The 22,215-nt window shown below is 35.6% G+C and overlaps 1 protein-coding gene across 19 annotated transcripts in view; it reads left to right on the top strand.

Moving 5' to 3' along the window:
• Positions 1-22,215, top strand: part of RALGAPA1 (Ral GTPase activating protein catalytic subunit alpha 1) — a 134,902-nt gene that overhangs the window by 89,399 nt on the left and 23,288 nt on the right. For all 19 annotated transcript variants that reach the window (XR_012633875.1, XR_012633876.1, XR_012633877.1 and 16 more), the window contains 5 exons: positions 1,086-1,157; positions 2,052-2,175; positions 3,761-3,916; positions 12,497-12,655; positions 14,567-14,694. Coding sequence is in view for 16 of the 19 variants with exons in the window: in XM_074909900.1 (XP_074766001.1) it covers positions 1,086-1,157; positions 2,052-2,175; positions 3,761-3,916; positions 12,497-12,655; positions 14,567-14,694 (639 nt within the window). In the remaining 3 variants the exon portion in view is untranslated. The remainder of the gene's footprint in view (positions 1-1,085; positions 1,158-2,051; positions 2,176-3,760; positions 3,917-12,496; positions 12,656-14,566; positions 14,695-22,215) is intronic.

Raw genomic sequence — 22,215 nt, 5'->3', positions numbered from 1 at the left:
GAGTCTCTGAAAGTGTCATATTTTCAGCTATTGTATTGCTGGACAGTGTCCTGCTGCTTTACCTGCAAAGAGCATGCTTGCATTGCATGTGTTAGCTAACAAGAAAGATGTGTCCCCTACTATTTATTTCAACATTGGCAGTGTTTGGGTATTGTTTAGAACAACAGGAGATAAGCCATGTTTGGTTACAAAAGTAATGTCTCTGTTTACATTATTGTTTTTGTGTGGGTGTAGTTAGGTGTATGCATATACATGTAGGTACGTACAAATATTAGCATCCTAGAATTTAAGGGTCTTTCTGAAATCTTTTGCCATAAGCTGTCAAATTCCATATTAAAGGCATTAAAAGATTTTCTTACTATGAAGGGAAATGGATATTCTGTAAAACAAAAATAATCTATGTCACTGAATCAGACAAAATTTTGGTGTTGTAACCCTTCTTATTTGGGTCTTTAATTCCTCAAGGCAGTCTGGTTTTGAAAAGTACTGCTCTTAAACTCATTCCACTGTGTTTTGTGGGAAATATCTTAAGAACAGTTTAAAGGAAAAGTGCCTTTCTTGCTCTGACATTTGTTTTGTTTTTTCTTTAAATTGTTACAGCTGGCTGGGTGGCTAGTGAGCTGTGTTTGCTTCTCTTCTGCAATTCAGAATAGCAAAAGCTCTGTGTTTAATGCACTAACTCCTTAGGACAGTAGATTATGGGAGTGTCTTTTGTCACTAAGCATGTATATTATGGCCCAGTAAAGTGTGAAGCTTATATATGTGTCAAAGGGAGTTCTGTCTGTTCTTCTGTAGAGAAGAGATTGATCGCAGCTAGATCCAATAGGTTAACAGAAGAAAGTGGAAAGAAGCAAAGGCTGTACTCAGGGCTATAATGGATATAGAAGATTTCCTGGAGTAAAAAAATTGCTTGTATTTTTTTTTTAAAATATCTTAATATTTTAGATAAGAAAGAACTATTGAAAAGGCAGAAGCATTTGTTGACTGTTCTTGAATGGACCAGGAGATGTTCTTGTATCCTTCTTGTACTGTTCTGTATCCATCAGTGAACAGGTGATAAAAGAGTTACAAATTTCTCTATTTAGAAGGAGCTTTCACCTCCTGAAGAAAAATGAGAAGCTACTTCGAGAACTCAGAAATTTGGACTCAAGACAATGGTAAATTCTTTTCATAGCCACCTACTTATTTAAGTGTACTTGTACTTAAATGGCTCTGATTGCTTAGATGTGAGAGTTGAACTAATTTTTAAAATAGCTTGTAAATTCATATATTTTGCACTATGTTGTAGTTATTGGTGTTATATTGAAGATACATTGGTGTTTTTTGTAGAGTGAAACTACAAGTAGAACATGAGATAGAACAAACTTCAAAATAACTTAAAATTATGAACATTTGTATGCATTACATGGAATAGTTTTAAAACTTTGATATATCAAAGTCTTTGCATTTTAAGCTTTGGCTAATTGTCCAGTGATGCTAGTATTTGAAGACATGGAATTCTAGTTGGAGTTGTAGCACAGAAATAAAAACTTTGATTTGTTTTGTAGAAGTTGAAATAAAACCCAGTGGAGGTTTTAGAAGTGTAAGAAACCACCTTCAGTTGCTCCAGTGTCTAACAACAAGGTGTGAATGGAAGATATTACTATTGTACTTAAAGATTCTTCATTCAGTTGCATAAGCTGCATTTGCCACAGCATTCACAAGGCACTGTTGTTAATGGGCAGTGCAGTGTCGATAAATGTGTTACTGGTTTTGCTCATTTCAGAAGCCCAGCAATTGGTACTGCCAGCACTATCCTACATCTTAGAAGTGATGGAATGGGTAAATGCTGTTCACGTATAGCAAAACTTTAGGCTCTAGAGAAGACCAGACTAGAAAAGACAGAACATGAATATGGAAATATAGAAGGTATTCAAAAAGAAGCCATATAGTTGTACTTCCACTATCCTTTTTGGTGTTTTAAAAGCCATGCTCTGTGTGTACTGTTTGCATATTTTGGTTTCATATGAGTAAAGACATTTGTCATGCAATGACCATTTTCTGTTTTACAGCCGAGAGACACACAAGATTGCAGTGTTTTATGTTGCTGAGGGACAAGAAGATAAACACTCCATTCTTACAAATACTGGGGGAAGTCAAGCCTATGAGGATTTTGTAGCTGGTCTTGGCTGGGAGGTATTTATTAAAATGTTTTTTTCCTAAGTTTGTTTACAGAGAAAATTACAGATTATTTTAGATATGGCTCTGTAGCATTACAAGTACTGAAATACACTGGTTTGCAAGTAGGATGTAGAGAAGAATTCTGGTTTTAATTTCATTAGCAATACTAGCTATTTAATTTTAAGCTCTTTCAATTTAAGAAGGTTTGTGCAGGCAGAGATGGTTCTTTAATGTGCAGTCCTGTGCTTTGCTTTCATGGACTGATTAGGAAGCATCTTGATTTCCATGTAGGTCTGTAAAGTGTTAAGTCCATTGAAATTAGATGTGTTCAAAGTTGGGAATCCAAAAATAAAAATGTGCAGCTTCTCTCATGCTCTCTTCTTCCTGCCTTCCACTGCAGGCATGTATGTCTTCACACACTCCTCCCCATGTCTCTTCCAGCAGTCAGAAACACTGATGAGCTCTATCATCTATATGTACCTGCAGCTCTTTAGTCACTAATTAGATACTTTTCTGAGGATTTCCTTGTTTGCATCCTTTCTTTCTGACCACACAGGATTAACTTCCATTGTAAAGTTCAACTCGTCACTGTCCCACAGAAGTACAGGAATCACTCCTGCTCCTGGCTGGCTGCAGAAGAAACTGCACGTTTTCTGCTCTTGTGATTTGTGTTCATCAGGAGTGTCCATCTTATTTGTTCTTTTTCTTACTCCTTAGGTATATGAGAGCATTACTAGATTAGCAGTGTGAATAATGACTCTGAGTTTTCCACAGGAACAGAGGAAAACTGCTAGAAGTCTACTGACTGTCACAAACATAGATGTTTATTTCCCACATTCCTGATTCTTCAGGAGAAAAAAAAAATCATCACATTAGTGTCTTCAAATATCCTTCTTTAGTGGGTTAATTCTCTTAGCCTTGATCCTTTATTAACATAAAAGCAAATATATCCCATGGGGGCAGATGTTAAATGTATTCACATCTGAGATACAGCTTTCTTTAGGCATTGTTCTAAAAGTGAAATAGCACACTACGCATGCTTATTTATTTCAGTGCCAAACTATTTCCTATGGAGCTAAGACTTAGAAATTTATTTACGAATTATCAGTTAGTTTCCTGTGATTTTTTTTTTTTCATATTCACAGAATGAAAATTTCTCATGAAAATATATGGAATGTATCAAGACAGTTTAAAATTGTCTGGCACTCACGCAGGGTTTCTTCAGAGCTCAGGTCAAGGCCGATTTAGTATCGCAGAGGTTTTTAAAAATTCAAAAAGCACATGTGTCTTCAGTCAACTCATCAGGGAATAATGCAGTAAATATTCATTTACACAACCTTTCCTTTTCTCTGACCTTGTATTCCCAGCAGCATCTGTGGTGACTGTGGAATATAGAATGCCACTGCACTGCAGTTGATTTCCATTCTAGCCAGCAAGTCTGAGCTCTTAGAAGAGCATAACTGTACTATTGTGAAAGGGCCTTCTACTTTTAAAAATTCAGTTGAAAGTGTATTTCAAAGTGTAAAGAATGTATTTATCACTTGTTTTTTTGTTTTGTTTTGTTTTTTTCCTCCTAATGCTTCCTGGGCATTACTTCTAGGTAAATCTCACAAACCATTGTGGCTTTATGGGAGGACTGCAAAAAAACAAAAGCACTGGACTGACCACTCCATATTTTGCTACCTCAACAGTAGAAGTAATGTTCCATGTGTCAACAAGAATGCCTTCTGATTCAGATGACTCTTTAACAAAAAAGGTAAGTGTTTCTGAATAACAGATTTTCTTTTGGTAATAACCCCGAAAAAAAAAGTCAAAGAAAATTTAGTAACTTTTTCTAAAAAAACATAAAATATCATAACCTCTTTACCTGATGATAGTTGGTATTTTACTGGGGTAGGTTAAGCCATATAAATTATTCTCTACTAATTTCTAATTTTACCATGCTGGTGATTTTTGCCATCACTGCAACTGCTGGCAGGATCACATGTATAGTGGTGAAAAATGCAGGGAGGTACTGGCTTGTGTAGAAGAAAAAGCATTACAACTGAATGATGTTTTAGGACTTTGAGATTTCAAAAACCAATTAATAAATATACAGTGAGTACTTTCTATGATGAGTTTTTATTCACCTAAGAGTCACATGCTGGCTATTAACATAATTTATCCTTTAATAAAAGTTAAAAATAAAGAATTCAACAATGTTTATTGTATATAAGGTGTTTTGCCTTGGAGCAGACACAGATGCTCAACAGTGTTACAATCTCTCATAGCCACATTAAGGAAAAAATGGTTTGCTGTATTGGTATTTTTTCTTTAGAATTTAATAAATTCCACATTAGTGATAGTAAGTTACAGTCTTGAACATGTGTCCTATTATAAATGAACAATTGGTTACCATTAGACTGTCCCCTGTCCTGTGCACATACATCTTCAGATGTGCTAATCCATTCAGTAGACACGTTAATGAGCGCTGGTTGAAGTGTAATATTGGAGGAACTGAAGCTGGTTGACCTCGGCATAGAGTTTAATACTTGTAATTAAATTAGACAGTAGACAGTTAGTAAAGAGAGAAATAGCCATGCCTCTGGCAAGTTTCAATTATTAATGACTTTTTTGTTCTTTGTGTTCAACTTGAAGAAAAAAATATTGTTATTAGTATAGACTGACTATGAGTTCTAACTTCTCACTGTCGCATCCTAGGTTGATTTGTTTGGTGGGGGGTTTTTTAAATTAAAAAATGTTTTTCCTTGTATGCCTACAGTTCTGGTTCCTTTCTCTTCTTTATTTCCTGAAGTAGAGCCACAGTAATACTTATTACTGTTAAATGATTTATAATATTAACACTTGTTAAATGATTTATAGAAGTGGTTTAATAGCAAAAATAACTAATTTTAAAGTAAGATTGTTGCTATTCTAGTGTAGAGCAGTGTATATATAGATCTTTCTCTGAGTTGACTGGCTTCTGTGTTTCTTAAACAGAAACTTGGGTTTATAAAAGATCATAATTATCCTTACAATGTTTGTTTATAATCTTTTTGAATTAGAGCATTAAAAAGTGTTGACAAGGGGGAAGATGGGTCATAGTGAAAATTAGTTAATAATAAATAATTTGGAAATGCTGTGGACTTCAGCAGAACACACATGTCTGTTTCCAGGAGCACCTTGAATCTATATATAGCTGTTCCTGACAGGCGAGGTTCAGTGTGGTCCAGGCCTCCTGTGATTTAGCTTGGGAAAATGGTGTCAGCTGCACTTTTTAGCAACTCCAGCTTGCCCCAGGCCTATTTCTCTCCTCCTTTGCCCACAGTTTCACTCATCAGTAATTCAGAATATTTAAGGTCTGCATGGATATGTAGAGTGTATCAAAACATTTGGGTTAGATTTGTAGCACAGCTACTGATGGACTATTTAATCAACTTACTTTGTATCTGTGTGACTTTCTTTCCTGTTCTTCCTTGGTGTGTGGTTTTTGTTCTTTTAAAGCAAGTTTCCCCATGAATGGAGGCTTGTGAGCCTGCCTCCTCCCTTCCCTAACACCTTTTGGCCCATTTCAATTGATTTTAGTAGAAGCATGTTTCAAAGGTGTTAATTTCACATATGTTTAATGAAGATAGCCTAAGTAAAGGAGATAGAGTGAGATCGTTCTCCTACTCAGCCGGTAAAGACCACATTAAACACCAAGGAACCAGCACCAGAGAGAGATGCTCTGAAAGTCATCCCAAACTTGAGAAAAACGTCAACTGAAGTTTGTGTCTTGGGAGAAGCGAGGAAGTGATATGAAGAGACATGAGTAGGCAAACAGGCTTAATTCTTTTACTAGTTCTGCAATGACTCATCTGCTTAGACTGAACACATGACCAAAACGAATGTGTTTTATGAGGTGCTGTCCAGCTCACACACTATAGGGGACCTCGGAATCATTTGAGAGCTCTGTGTGTGCTAACAGTTGTAGTTGTTCTGAGTGCATGCACTGTTCATGACCTCCAGAGAAACTTGAGTTTTGAGCTTCTCAATAGGTCTTTCATGTGCTTTCTTTTTCAATTTTGCTCAGTGAGAGAAAAACAAGCAAACTTGAAGCAGTTGTCTTAGAACTGCTGCTGGTTTTTATATTGTAAATGTGCCTAGAGGTGCATGATAGGTTCATCTTATAAATGGAAATTAAATTAAATTAAAACAAAACTTCTTCCTGCCAGTTGAGTCACTGCAAAATCAAGATTCTGCTGTTTCAGAGGCTAAGCCAATTTTAAACTTATTTTCCATCAGTCTTACAGAGTAGTAAATAAAACTTTTTAACTGTCTTGGATACCTCTGAAGCATTTGTTTCTGAAGACATGAACAAGAACTAGAAAAGACATGAATTCAGGGAGAACAGATGAAAATCTGCTGAATGTGTAAGGGAACTTAACATTGAAATGCATATATAGAACAGGTATTTAATTTGCAAATATTAAAATAAAGATTTAAGGCTGATAATGCAATCCATTTTGGTTTTCTTAAAGGTTAGAGTAACAAGTATTTATACTACCCTTACAAGAACAAACTTGCAAAGAAATTATCACAATTAAATGAAACTGTGAAGATTCTCAGTTCACAGAGTGAGAAAGCTCCTGTATGTACCTCTACAGTTTATCTCCTGTCTAGCTCCTCCTTCCTTAGCCTTATAAAGGAGTGAAGTCATTGTAGGTGAGAGTATTATACACAGGATATGTAAATAAAAGTAGTAATGTTGTTAATGATTAGAATACTAGTTCATCTTGGGTTTTGGTGTATGACATGATTCTAGGTTATGTGTGACATTTATAGCTCCCAGTATTTATAGCTAGCTTTTTTATTATGGTGTTAACATGTATTGGGAACTTGAAGGTTTATAGATGTAAATTACTAGTACAATATTTTTTTGGAGTTACAAATAAATACACATGTCGCTTTAAAAAAACGACACTGCACACACCATAGTTGTGGAAACAAAGTTTTGTGAAAAATTCAACTAGAGGGTACGTATGCTGTAGAGAGCATTGCTGCTTACATTTAATGGGCAAAAGTAGCTGCATTAAGCCATTGCTTCAGATGTTTCTGTTCCTTCTGTCCTTTTTATAATGAACACTTCCCTTTTTGAAGAAGAAAAAAGTTGGGGCTAACTGTTATATCATAAAAAATATAATAGCTTTTTTTCTCCCTCCTTTAGGTAAGTGGGTATTAGAAATTACAGTAATTTTGGCAAGAGTTCAAGGGTTAATGCAACAGATAAATAAAAGGAATTTTCTGTAAATTGAGCCCTGCATTATTTCACTTGTCTTGCCTTTCCAAAGCTAACTCATTTAATTTTAAAAAGTAAATACTTAAATTCTTCCTGACAGTGTGCTTTGCTTTTACTATCGTTTATTACTTCAATTATACTTGGTATCACTTAGAACAATCTGCCATTTGGAAATTTCAGTATAGCCTGAAGCTTAGTATTAAGTCTGGCTGCTATTGTAACATGTACAGCATATGACACTAATGTATCAAAATTAGATTTGATCATCCCTCCTGGTTATATTTATTTCACGTTTCTTTTGTATTCAGTTAACATAAATGTATTAGGAGAGCTGACACATGATGATGGCTATAGAGTAAGAATATTTTAAAGTATTTTGAGTTAAATTTGAAATTTCAGGTAACCTAACAGTCGGTCATTTTTATATATTTGTTTTAATGGAGTAAGAGTTTCAAAGCAAGCCTAAAAAAATCTGTTTGTGTCTGACATCTCCTCAGGGCCGTCTTCACGACAGCTCAAGTTTAAAATGGCTAAAACAGAGTTCTTAATCTCTTTCTCATTGCCACCTTTCAGGATCACCACGGATAACATGACCATTGTGCCTGTCACTTGTGCCCATAGCCTGAAATCATCTTTAACTTGGTCCACTTTCTGCATTCTTGCATTCAGTCTATGCTTAAGACTGTTCTTTTTTTCTATGTAACGTTGCTTCTAACATAGCCTTTCCATACACACAGTTAAAATTTGTTGACTATATCCTAAACTGGTTTGATTGCTGAACCTTCCTTTATCTGGTCTTGACACTTTCATTCTTGAAGAATGCTGCTAAAAAAGACATTATCCTAATCTTTAGCACCTTTTTACAGTTTCTTTGCATTTTTCCATCTCCATTTTGTGTCTTGCCTTATGCTTAGATAATAAACATTTCTAGAGCAGTTTGATCTGCATTTATGCAGTATAGAACCTATAGTTCCAGGTGTTTCAGCTATACTGTATTACTGAGTACTTGAAGTATGACATTATTTTAGAGATTTTTATTATTTATGTTATTGCTGTGCCTTACGTCTTTAATAAGAATTTGCACTTTGTTTTGCTTACTGTGATTTATGCACGTACAAAGTTGTTAAGTTTAGGAAGACAAGGTCAGGAAATGACTGTGAAGAAGTAGTGACTTATACAACTGGTGGTGAGTTTTGAGTTACACTTACACTGATTTCAGTCTTGGCACCTGTATGTTCTGTGTGCACCAAATTTGATTCTGTTAGATAACATTGGGACCACACCTTTTTCTTGGGAAACCACGTTGCTGTCCATCTTTTAGGTTTCAAGGAGCAGAGGTGCTTGTAGCTCAGTATCTTTGTCCCACTTTTGTCCAGGACACTGAATTCTGGGATGCTTCCAATTCAATACAGAGATATAAAGATCGAGATTAAAGTTGAAAGAGGTCAGACTCTGGCTCTTCTGTGGTGTAATAATTACAGTGAATGATACATTCTCCAGATGTTTGCTGTGCTTGCAGGAGAGCTTTGTCGTGGAGCACTGCTCAATTTCAAAGTCCTTCAATAGGGTACTGAAAAATGAAGATGGAAAACTGAAATTCTTTCTAAAAAGTTTATGCAAACCCTAGCAGACCTTGGAAAGCTTTTCAAGACAATTTTAGGTATTGGATCTCTTCCATGAATCAGGTGGTTTTGATGAGTCAAATTACCACCATTCAAGCTTTCTTATAAGCTTTGCTTTCTGACCAGGGTGAGGACATCTGAAAGAAGCAATAAGGAACACTATGTTAGTGCCAGAGCTGCCTCTGATCTATTCTTGAAAAAGGAACAGAATGACTGTTCTGTTCATCAGAACAGAACATAAAGATGAAATCAGGAACACCCAATCTTGTTTACTTGTCTTTTATTTTTGTCAGTCTACCTCCTATAATGAAAACAAGGCATTGATCTTAGTTTACATCTTGTTAAAAATCCCCATTCGCAGTTTATAGCATCGTCCCCCTACTTGGACCATCTGAGTTTGACTCTCAATCCATTGTTTCACAGAATCATCTAGGTTGGGAAAGACATTGAAGATCATCTAGTCCAACCATTAACCTAACACTGATGGTTCTTAACTACACCAGATCCCTAAGTGCTATGTCAACCTGACTCTTAAACGCCTCCAGGGATGGGGACGCCACCACTGCCCTGTGCAGACCATTCCAATGCTTAACAACCCGTTCTGTAAAGAAATGCTTCCTAATATCGTCTCAACCTTCCCTGGTTCAATTTGAGGCCATTCCTTCTTGTCCTATCACTTGTTATTTCATTAAAGAGACTCATCCCCAGCTTCCTTTCAGGTAGTTGTATGTCACAGAGATGCCATTCTACACTTTACTCAAACTGGATCTTTGCCAAACTGTTCTTGGTAGTAACTGTGAGGTAAAATACACCTGACAGGACTTGGAACTCCTTAGAATAATCTGATTCATTTTCCTTTTCCTCTGAAGAGGTTAGTGCTTTTAGCCTGCAATGTATCTTCACACCTCTGTGGGTGTATAAAGCAAACTTAGAAGTTGGAGAGAAAAGTCACTGATGGCTTCAGTACACTTGGCATCCAAAAATGTGTCCCTTTTCAGTAGTCAACCTCCTGAAATAACCACACAATACATTTTTATCACACCAAAATCTGTGTCAGTTTGATGTGAAAGCATGCATCAGTAGTGATGATCTGTCTGGGTAGCTTTCACAGAAGTGCAGGAACTGATGTCCTGTCTGATTAACTGCAGGTATCAGTAACAGGTACACAGGGCCAACCTTTGATAAATGAAATTCAGAGGCAATGATGCCGTCCAGAAGCTGCACTATCTAAACTCCCTGTTTTGTATTTTAAAGCCATTTATTTGTCATGTGCACTGCCACCATCCCTTGTTTCTAACAGTGTATGAGTTTGTCATCTCTGAGTCCAAAGATGATAAGTAAAGGAGTGCTAATTCTTGTAGTAAATAGTTCAGTATTGCTGAATTAGGAATGGTGCAGTGCAGTGATGGGTTCATCAGTTCTATTTCTGCTTTTTGGCTCTCAGTTCAATGACTTCAGTCAGTGCATCAGATGGCCATCCCTCAGTCTAGGATCATGTAGTTTTTTCATGTTCCCCAAGAATTCATCTCTAAACTGATTTGCCTCTTGCTTTCTTTTTGATTAGAGCCTTATCCTCCCTGAGCTTTTCTCTTGTTTCTAAGTGTGGGCCCGTCAGTCCCTCACACCCTTCTGTCATTGTCATATTTCGACATGTAGTTTGACTGTCACTTGGTCAAGGAAGGTAGGAGAGGCCCTGAGAACAATTCCATGGTTAGTTGTCTTTTACAACATTAGTCATTGTTAAGTGTCATCTGGGGTTTCTGCAGCTGGTGTTTGCAAGTTGCACGTCAGTCATTCAGGTTACTGCCTGGTTTTGTTCTTATCTAGTCAAATAAAACTCAGCATAGTGAATGTTATTATAACCAGTTCTTTTGTTGGGCTGGGTTTATGGTTGGCACAAGAGCATCCCTAAGTAAGTGTTGTTCAAAATAATTCAGCCATCCACAAAAGAGTCAAGAACAGCTCACTTCAAAGGAACTGCAGTCATTGTAGTTTAGGTGTATGTATGATCTGGTCCAGGCAAAACAAATGACTTGATTGTCAAGATGTGTAGGGTATTGATGCCATCTGTCCTTTACCCAGTCCAACACTGAAAAAAATCCTTTTCTTATAGCAATACAACCCTGTTTTTCAGTCTTATACAATTTAATGCTAGCAGAGAAGCACAGAAGCAGCTTCTTTATTTCCTTTTTCTTTTTTTTTTTTGAAAAAAAAAAAAAAAAAGTCTGCTGCTGACAGCCAGTATAAGACTACAGATAAGATGAAGGTAGCATTCCAGGAGATTCTGTAATATAAACAAGTGAATACTTGCAGTGAAATTTCTCTGATGACTGTGTTTATGTTTTGCTTTTATTTAAAGTGCAGTTATGTTCTGAAAATGAGTACAGAAAATTGCTGCCTTTTTATATAAGATAACTTGTGTAAGTGCTCAGGTTAGTATCTGCATGTTATCTGTTAACAGCAGTTCAAAGTGTTGTCCTTTGAATAACATCAAGGCAATTGACAAATTCTACCTACCTAAAGCTGTGCAAACTGAAAACTCTGGCTAAAGACAATTGTCAGCTCTAATTGGTGATGCACAAGGAGGAAAATATGAGATTCCAGCTTGAATTTTCAGAAATGGCCCTTACTGGAAAGAAACTCACATTTAATAATCTGAATGTATTTGATCAGCATACTTAAAGTCTCTCTCTGTGATGTTAACACTTCTTTATCAGATGGTAATGTTTAGCGGAAGGAGCATTTTGGAGGTTCAGTGCAGATAATTCCAAAGTGTTCAAGATATTCCTTAATCTGGTTATATGATTACAACTGAGGATACAGCATGGATTTTGAGGGACCCATTTGGGCATTCTGAGCCAAATCAGGACCGTTTTTGGGGGGGTGGGGTGCCATTTCTTAAAGGTATACAGGTTTCATGGAAAATAAGCATTTATTTTAGTTAATCTAGGGGCTATGAAAAATGCAGTAGCTATTCTCCTTTAAAAGCTTTTTGTTTGTAGTAGCCAGTTTGGAATTTGGCTAGAATGGTGAGGGTAAATACTGCTCAGATACATAGCTTTTAAACAGATGTTTATTCATATACTTTTAAAAGTCATATAGAATTTAGTAATTCACTGCCTATCAGTGACGACAGTCTTGAAAGCATTTTAGTAAATCAGGTTGAATAATCCTGCATTCTTAAGATAACATCAACAAAATTTTAACTTTCAGCAGAAAACAGACATTGACATATCTGTTAATTTAAATAGACATTGGCACCATCTGTAAAAATCTACAGCACAAACTAATACTGTCATTGAAATTGTAAGAGAAACTACAGTGTAATTTGGTTATTTTATTAATTTTTCTATATTTCTTTTTAATGGGTTTCTCCTTTTGAAATACGAGCATTTAGCATAGTTGTATGAATATAGAATATATTTAAACTGATAGGGTTTTATCCCTGCTTTTCCAGCTAAGACACTTAGGAAATGATGAAGTACACATTGTCTGGTCAGAGCATACTCGAGATTATAGAAGAGGAATAATTCCAACAGAATTTGGTGATGTTCTTATAGTTATCTATCCCATGAAAAACCATATGTTCAGTATCCAGATCATGAAAAAGCCTGAGGTAAGGGGTTGGTTTTTTTTATGCTTCCTTCATATGTTTTATATGAACTGCATTTTGTTTAGAATCTGAGGTTTTGATATAATAGATTGATCCAACAAGGCAGTGTGTCTTTAACATTGACAACTGCAGTAGTGGGAGGAGGAGGAGGAAGAGCTCAGTGAGTACAATGCATAGTAAAATTAGTAACTTGAAATTTCAAATGCCTTATCCTGTCAAATATATCTGCTAACATCATAAACTAAAAACAAAGCTAGAATATTCTGCATAATCATTTAAATATTATGATAAACTTGGCAAACTTTTTTCTCAAATTTGATACCTGACTATGGTAGTTGAATAATAGCCTGCTTCAGCATTCTCCATCCATGTCATATTCCCCCTTCTTTTTCCCAAAGCTAGTTTTTACTTTCTCCTTGACTCCACACAAGAATTTGGAGATTAATTCAGCAAAGCTAGACCATTCAGCTGTTAGGCATATAAACACACATTCTAATGACTGTTCCTCAAATGTCTGTGCTGGCCCTCTTCTTAAAACAGTGGTTTAGGGTAGCAAACACTGACTGAGTAAAAGTAGTCATGAGTGTTTGTATGGCATAATTTCTGTGTGTGATGTCACTTGCCATGAATTTCTGTACTTTAAATATTAAAATTCTTTCTAGAAGCACTAATATTAATAAATTAAGTATGGCAGAAATAGGATTCCCTCTCTATGATGACTGCCTCTATCTGATGATAGGCATGAAATAATACCCAGTACATGGTCTTGTCGTTACTGGGTGCCTTTTTTTTTTAAGTAATAAGTATATTCTTTCTTTTACTACTCTAAGTACAAACAGTTGTATTATTGGAAGTTTGCAGATTAAGAAAGAAAAAGAAAACTGCTGGGAGAAGGGATTGCTATTAGTCCAACAAGAAGTCCTTGTGTGTGAAAAAAGAAGTGCCTTCCATCAGATTTTAGTATTCTCAAAACTACATTAAGTGACTGAAAATAACACAGGGATCTAAAATTCTTTTGCAGCGTTGGTTTCGTCTTAGCAGGAAGAATATTTAGTGTACACTCTGCTCCATTTGCTGACCTCATGCATAAGCTTTGCTCTTCTTCACATGCTTTATGCTTGCAGCTTCAGAACTTTATTCACATGTACAGGAAATGAAGATACTTAATAGAGTTTTAATTTTTTTTTAAATTGAAAAATGATGGTTGATTAGAGAATAATATAATGTCAAAATATAAGATCCATTTGTTCTGTAAACCTTTTGGGTGCTATCTATACTAAACATCAGGGTTTTCTACTAATCTCACAAATAAGGCTTTACACTTAGGGTCCAAAGATGCCAAACTTTGACAATAGATTTCTCCTGTAAAGGGATTACAGTCCATTAGTATAGACACCATAGAAAGGAAGAACAAATAGGAGAAAAGAAAATGGAAGGTGAGGGTTGGTTCACCAGTAATTGTATGACAGATGCACATTGTGTTGGTCCTTATGGACATGTTATATCTAAAGCCATGATAAATTTTATTTTAAAATTTGTGTAATTATTCCTTTTGCTTACTACCACCTACAATATTGTCATCTAGCCTTTCAACCTCATAAACATTATATGCATGACCGTTCCTAGGATTTTAGCAGCAAATGTTGTAAATAAGCTTTGATGAGACATAGTATTCAAATGGTTGCTTAATTTCTTCAAATGCTGTGTTATCTGTTACCAAGGATATCAAGCAGTTACATGGCTATATATTTCAGCAAGAGAAAAGGTCTGTCATGGAGCACAATAACTGGTCTGATTATCTAGCAATGAGGAGGGGAAAAAAAGATATATTTGAGTGCTCTATTGTTAATGTTGATTGCTAATTGTTACAGCTAAGATCTTGCTTTATGTTGAATTTCTTAATTTTTTATTCAGGTTCCATTTTTTGGTCCACTCTTTGATGGTGCTATTGTGAATGGAAAAATTCTTCCTATTATGGTTCGTGCAACAGCTATAAATGCAAGCCGTGCATTGAAATCATTAATCCCATTATACCAAAACTTGTATCCTTTCACTCAAATGTTTACCAAGGCATATACATTCCCTTGCAGTTCTACAGATATGATCTTCATGTTTTCTGTCATCTTATATTTTTGTCGGATTAATATAGGAAAAATAAGGTTTTTTATGATGATGGTGCCTTTAGGAAACTTAAGCACATAGAGTATTGAATGAAGACAAGGTTTTTTTATTTAAGTGAAGAATAGATTCAGTGCTGAAAAATTGCCTGTTTCTAATGTTAATAAAAATTTTGTTAACAAAATTATTTTAATTATTATTTTGTGAGTAGACTTTCTAAAATAGCAATGTCATGGTGTTATAATCTTTCTTTCCTTAAACATATTAAGTATTAATGTGACCTAGTTTTGTTTTGTAGTTCCAAGAAGGATATGAATGCTTCTTGCCTTCAAGATGAGAGATTTGTTACATTTATGTCATACAGATTTTGTTATTCAGCTCAGAATACAAGTTTGTTGTCAAAATGATGTTAGTGTCTTTGTAAAGATATCAGAAAAGACTATATCTTTTTGTTGTTGTTGGAACTGAAATTGTAGTTTTTTGAAAGAACTGCTCTTAGAAGAATAGATTTACCAACCAGAAATGTAGAAACGTAAGGTAAGTCAGTCACTTATACCTCTCCCCTTCTTAAGATTGAGTTCTGTTATATACCTGTTAGTTAAATATAAAAGAACATACTTTTAATGTCATAAATTGACAGATAAGTTTAAATTTAGATCTAAAAGAAATTCTGTGCGTAATTTCTATCCAAGCTGTAGATACTTGTATTTGTCATGTGACAGACTGTTGCTAAAATACTCTGTTTTTTCTAAGGCTAACTGTTAATACTTGTAGAGTTTTGGATTAGATATGATGAAGTGGATTTACAGATGAATGATGGATGGTGTTTGATGTGATCACATTAAATGATGTTTGGGCCATTTCTGTAGAAGACAGATCTTGATTCATTGTATTTTTGTGTTTGGAAAGGTCCAATCTTGTCATTTCTCAAGTGGCATAATCAAAGAATTTAAAATGTATTATCAACATTATTCCATGAAAAGCAAGGGCTTATAGCATTATATTGATGTATAGTGATGAGCAATTTGAAAACAGACTACTTTTAAATAGCAGACTTTCAGTACCATAATACACTACAAACTTGTATGTTTAAACCTGTTTACAGAATATGGAAGTTGTAATAAATTCCTTGGACATAGCTTGCCAGCTTAATGTCTAGGAATTGTCCAGTTCCTAAGAGTTGTGTATTGCACATTCACTTTAGAATCACAGAATCATCTATGGTGGAAAAGACATTGAAGATCATCCAGTCCAACCATTAACCTAACACTGACAGTTCCCAACTACACCATATCCCTCAGCACTATGTCAACCTGACTCTTAAACACCTCCAGGGATGGGGATTCCACCACCTCCCTGGGCAGCCCATTCCAACGCCCAGCAACCCATTCTGTAAAGAAATGCTTCCTAATATCCAGTCTAAACCTTCCTTGATACAACTTGAGACCATTACCTGTTGTCCTGTCACTTATTACTAAATTCAGTTCTCCAAATAGTACTTTTTATATGCATCAAAGCACTGCATGTCATTTATGACATAATGTGGCCTCCATTAAAATGTTGATATTTGTCTCCTAATATGATTGGCATGATAACTGGAAAGCATTACATATATTTAATATTAGTATTGTTTGGTGGGTTTTGTATCATCACTTGGTAAGCTTATGAAACACCAGTTGACTGGGCACTGATATTAAAAGGTGGCTTTGTTAAGTATTTGGTGGAATTCTTTTTCTATCTGGCTTGGAGTATCTTATATTCAGTGCTTTGTATAATACTTTAAAAATTAAAATGGGGGTGTGGACAGTTCTTTAAAAGCTGTTCACGTGGTGTGCAATTAGAAAAAACTCTACAAACTTCCCTGGCTTGAATTAGGCTATGGTGGAGTCAGTTGTGTCAGTGAAGAACAGCAAAAAAATGTTAAACTTCAAAGTTTGGCCTGGCTCTCAGTGGTTTAAAGAACTCTTGATTAAAAACATCATGGTCATGCTCTTGGTGTTTAACCCATGGCCAGATTTGAGATCAAGAAGGAATTTCCCTCAAGAATGGCAAAGACTGGTGGGTGTTTCCTGTAACACGGACATGATTACATGAATATTTGAAAATTGAATCTAATTATGTTTCTGCAATAGCAGGGAATTGAAAGCGTCAGGGATTGACTTCAGTGTCTCCCACTTTTTTCCTCTTGCATATTCTAGCTATGGCTTTAGCACTTCAGTATACAATGAACTTAAAATCCAGTAGTGAAGGGGTTGTAGGGGCAGGAGTATTTTATGGTCTGTGGTTAAACAGCTTTTCTGACACCCTGCCAGACTTAATGTCTTTGGTGGAAAACAAAACTCATTGATCAAGGTGGTCTTTCCTTGTGTTGGAGCGTTGCTGGAGCAAAGAAAATGAGGGCTCAGTGTGGTGAAAACAATGCATTCAAAGAGGAGGAAAAAAGGAACAGAAGAGCTATTGTTTAGAAGGTACACTAAAAGGAGAGACCCAGCTGGGAAAGTGAAGCTGATAAGGCTTCCCACATGTTCAGGACCATAATGGTCTCAGTGAAAGAGAATTCTGAAGTGATGAGCTCGAAATTAATTTTTGTTACTTATGAGTATCTAATATACTGGAGCAGTGTTAGCTTATTAGGAACTTTGATGATGGTTAGTAGAAATACAGTTGAATGTGGATCTTGAGGGAATAAGAATATTGAGACTTCTGTCAAACAGAAGTATAGGGCTTGAAATGTGTTCTGTATGAGCTCTCCTTCTACTGTAGTAGACCAGCAGAAATAGTTAATTCCAAAGCCAGCATCAGTGTATGGATGTGTCTGTGTTGTTGGTGTGTTGGTTCATTTCACTGTGCTGTGTAATACTTGGTGGGCACCTTTTGACTCAGCATGGAGTTGGTGATACATAGGTAGGTCTGTGCTTACCTATTATATTTTTGAGGAATATTTGCAATGTTATGTTGTAGATCTTTGCAATGATGGACCATGGTAAGCTCTTCATTAAGCTAGGACTGTGTTGATTTGCTTGTCTATGGGATGTGAAGAAAGTGGCACTGAGTTTGGCCCTCCTACTTCCAAGGAGGGCTTATCCATCCTCTGAGTTAGTGCATTTTCTAAGTGCGGACCTGACAAAAAATCAGCTGTCATTTGTAATCAACAGGGATATTCAGTCCTCTTCATGTAACCTGATTGCAACTTTTTCCTTATTGCGCTAGTCTGTTAATCACCATGTGGCAATGGGTAGTACGTGTGAATAGTATAATAACGGTTGCATGGATACAGGAAATTCTGCTCATCTCCCTTTTATAGTCTGCCCCAACTTTGAGCATGTATTGTAGAATCTGAAGTAGCTTTCTGAGATTGACATATTCTGTCAGTCACCTTCATCTTTCTGGTATTATTTTGACCGTTCTGATAGCAAACTTGGACAGGAAAACACTTTGAGGATTTGATTTTGTTAATGAGTTTTAAAAGTTTCACCTGCTTTGTGTTTTTATTCTTTGCTCCAAATACTATAACAATATCTTTCCTTGTTGTAGTATTTTAAGATTAAAAATTTACTAACAGCAAACATGAGTCGCACATAGCAAGTCTCCTGCTTTACCTTGATGCTTGACATACTCATTGCTGCAGCTGCATGGAGAGAATACTGCCATTTTGGGTGGAGTTTCTGTAGTGATTTGTGGAATTTGCTTTAGTTTTCCCTTCACGGATTCTGCAGTCCCTCGCAATCTTTTGGTAGCCTGGCTTTCTTGTAACAGTACCCCCTCACCAACAGGTGGCATACATGCACACAGTAGCAGGTGACACACAAAATACTTGTATTGTCTTAATAATGAAGCAGCAGTACCCCCTTTTCTGTTGCATAGCTGATGTGTTTCTTCTTCGCATTGCATTTGTCATTGTCTTAAGAAGGACCTACTTAACTCCTGAATGCATTCCAGCTGCACATATGCTAGGAAAACTTGTAAGATTTGTAACTGCAGGTGTAATAATGGGACTGAATGTTGAGAACATTTTCACTATAATGTTGAATAAGGAGGCCAATATTTAGGGTATTGTTAATACTCTTTATTTACTAAATTGCATTGAAATTCCTGACAGGAATACTTTTATTCGTGGCTTGCATCTCAGAGCAAGCACTTTGTCACATTCTGAATTCAGAATATCCAATATGTAGTAAATGGATCAATACTAAGTATTTTGAACAATAGAAAGAGTGGCTTCATATAAAATTTTACTTAAACTTCATGAATAAAACAACAGGTGTTAGCAAGATGCCAAGAGATACACAAAGATAATGTTCTTTACTTAGTGTAGTGTAGGCATCTCCAGTGATCCAACTTGTTATAATTATTGCAACAAAACAGGAAAAAGACTAAAAGCCTTGTGGGACTGAAATTCCAGTTGTGAAACAACTAGTGTTACTTCTTGCACTTTGTACGCAAATTTTGGAGTGTTTCCTCTGTATTAAAAACTCAGAGCTGAGAAGAAGGTTTCTTGCTTGATGCAATACTCAACTTCTCCAAGAAAGGGTTTTATTGGAACTTGGTAGTATTGCTGTTTGTTGTGCCTGCTTGACCATCATCTGCCTCAAGATAGAATTGCAGACATTGGAAAGTTTATCTTCAGAAAGAAAGCATTCATTATTAATGACATATAGTGAGCAAAGAGTGTTATTCAGACTCTCTGGCCATATTTGTCTCATTTAATTAAGAATATTTGTTTGATTTACATTTTCAAACTGGAATTTGTGAAGATTTTGGAGGTGTTCATTAATACAGAAATTCAGAAGTTAAAGCTGTAAAGCACTGATTTTGGAAATGCCAGTTTCCATTCCTCTTAAGTCCAGTAACTTTTCTATCTTAGAGATGCATGAGCATCTGTAAGAAAAAAATTAATACAGCATTAGTGCATCAATGATAATTATGTGTCAAATGGAAAAGGCATAAGGGGTGCTCTCTCTCCTTAAAGCTCTATCATTAATTCATTTTTCACACTGCCACTAATTCATTTTGGTATAGTGAAAGAAATAATGCATGCCATTATAACTGCTCTTTTAATAAGTTCTGGTTTAGAATTTTTTTGAACTGCCAGATGTGAAAATTCTCGGCAAACTTTGCTATATTTCTGGCAATACAATTTTGACACACAGGACATTTAATAAGGTTTTAACATACCTGTTACTTATTTTTCTCTCATTATAGGTGAGAAGAAACAGATATTAAAAATAATTCTTGATACACTTTTTAGATACTCCTCTGTATGCTTTACAAAAAATAATTGAAAATTTCAGAATTTCAGTGAATATTTATCCCACCCCTGGATCATGCCATTGTTGCCTAATCTAATATGAGTTCAAGTAAAAGCCATGGATGAGTTCATCACATGACCTCCCCTGTTTTTTCCAGAATAGAGTTATTTCTAAAATCTGTTTTACTGTTTAGCAACAGAAATTGTTTTCCAAGTTCAAGCAGGAGTCATAAGGTAGAGAATATGATGTTCAGTCTTTCCTGTGCTTTGATTTGCTTAGTTTTGCTGTTCTTCCAAATCCTAGTTCTGCTGACAACTCACTTGATCTTTTAAGAATTCAAAATATGATTCATTAAATGCCTGCATACAATGGTATAACACAAAACCCAAAAGATTTCCAAGGCATTTATAAGTATCTGATTGTTTTAATGGACTGTTCAGGTATTTCAGTTTCAAGGAACCATGTGTAACAGTTTCTCTGTGCATTATAAGAAAACCTAAATACAAGAGGAAAGCTTTATATCTTTACATAGTCATGCATGTGTGTACATTTGTGCATGTGTTGTTAGGTATGCAACAGCAGTAATAGCTACTTTTATTACCTTTATATAATTTTTCCTCTGAAATAATACATCCAATTATTGTGTGTTCCTTTGATACAGCAAGTGTATTTGAACAATGAGAGACTGTTGTAAGGAAAATTCCAAGGGAAATACCAGGAAGATTTGTTTTCTTGTAAACCATGGATGGCTAAAGTACTCAGAATGGCAAACCACTAGTGTGAAAAAGCCAAAATGAGCAGTATTTAAATAACTGCTGCATTTAAGAATGTTCACATTCAAGATTAGTGTTTTGATATGTTATACAGAAATTTGGTACAGTTTGAAATATCTCATGTAAAGGAATTGTATACATGATGGCAATGCAACGTAATAGAATAATCTAAAACATCTTTTGTATTGATACCATCACCCTGAAGCTTGCCCAATTAAAAAAAAAAAGGCCAAATGAAAAAATAGCTAAGATTCCAAAGCATAAATTGTGCTATTTATGTTCGTTAAGTATGGTTTGAAATCCTGTCTTAGGGACATCTTACCTAACTATAATGCTGCTCAGTAAATGAGAAGAGTATTGATTGGCATATGCTGCTTAAATCGATCACCTTGACAGCCAGAATTACAGTAATCTGTCAGTATTAATGACTGTCTTTCAGGCCTTGATACCTCTCCTTCGCTTGTCTCGTCTTGCCTCACTTCTGTTTGAAGTGCATTTTCTTGCAACCTCTGGTTTTGTCAGGGTAGGTACTTTTGTAGTGTTTTTTTGTCCCCTGAGTCCAATTTATTGGCTTGATCATGCAATTAGAGTTAAAATGCAACACCAGGGAGCAAAAGTAGGCAGTGTTCCGAGTAACAATTGGACCTCAGAGGTAGTGCAAGCCTGTTCTCAGCCATCATTTATTAGTTACCTGTTGAAAGAACAGGATTGTTTTGCAATGAATAATTCCAAAGCATCACTTTAAATGCCTTTGATTTTAGCCACTAGAGACAACTGATTGAACCAACATTTGTGATAGGTTTTTAAACTCTTGCCTTAGTGTTTGTCATATAGACACTTCAGATAACTGCTGGAGAAATACTTGCAGATGTGTATACGAAGCTGCTGGTTTTACTGCATTTCCATGTAAACATACACATTATTTCCATCAGTTTTCATGCATTTTTAATATGAGTAAATGGAAGTGTGGAACTTGAAAGCTGTGTTGTAATGTAGTATATTTTAATGAATATAGTCTGTGAGGGTTTTTTAGCAAAACACACATACATACTTTTCTTAAGCAGCGGTTCTGGATTTGTACGTGTTCATGTAAACATATTTTCTTCAGTAACTCCCCTGCTTCTAATCCCACAGAACCTGCCTTCTCTACCCCAGGTAGCTCTTCTGTCTCTATCTCTTCTTAAGGGCTGCCTGCAGATATGAACTAGGGTGCTGGGAGTACTTGTTAAAGAGGTATAGTGTAAGCACATGGGTTTAAAAGTAATAATGTTGTTGTCATCACAGGATATCTGTAATTTGTTTTTTAATTAGTAGTACAGCTTTATTTATTAGTTACTCTTCCCTAATGAAATGCATGAGACATTCTTGAAAGTGATAAAAACCCAAAATATCAAATGAGACAAAACTGATTGACTCTAGTAAT

The sequence above is a fragment of the Athene noctua genome, chromosome 6, assembly GCF_965140245.1.
Source record: "Athene noctua chromosome 6, bAthNoc1.hap1.1, whole genome shotgun sequence".
Classification (NCBI taxonomy): Eukaryota; Metazoa; Chordata; class Aves; order Strigiformes; family Strigidae; genus Athene; species Athene noctua.
Note: the sequence above shows the minus strand (reverse complement) of the source record. Positions and strands in the feature narration are given on the sequence as shown.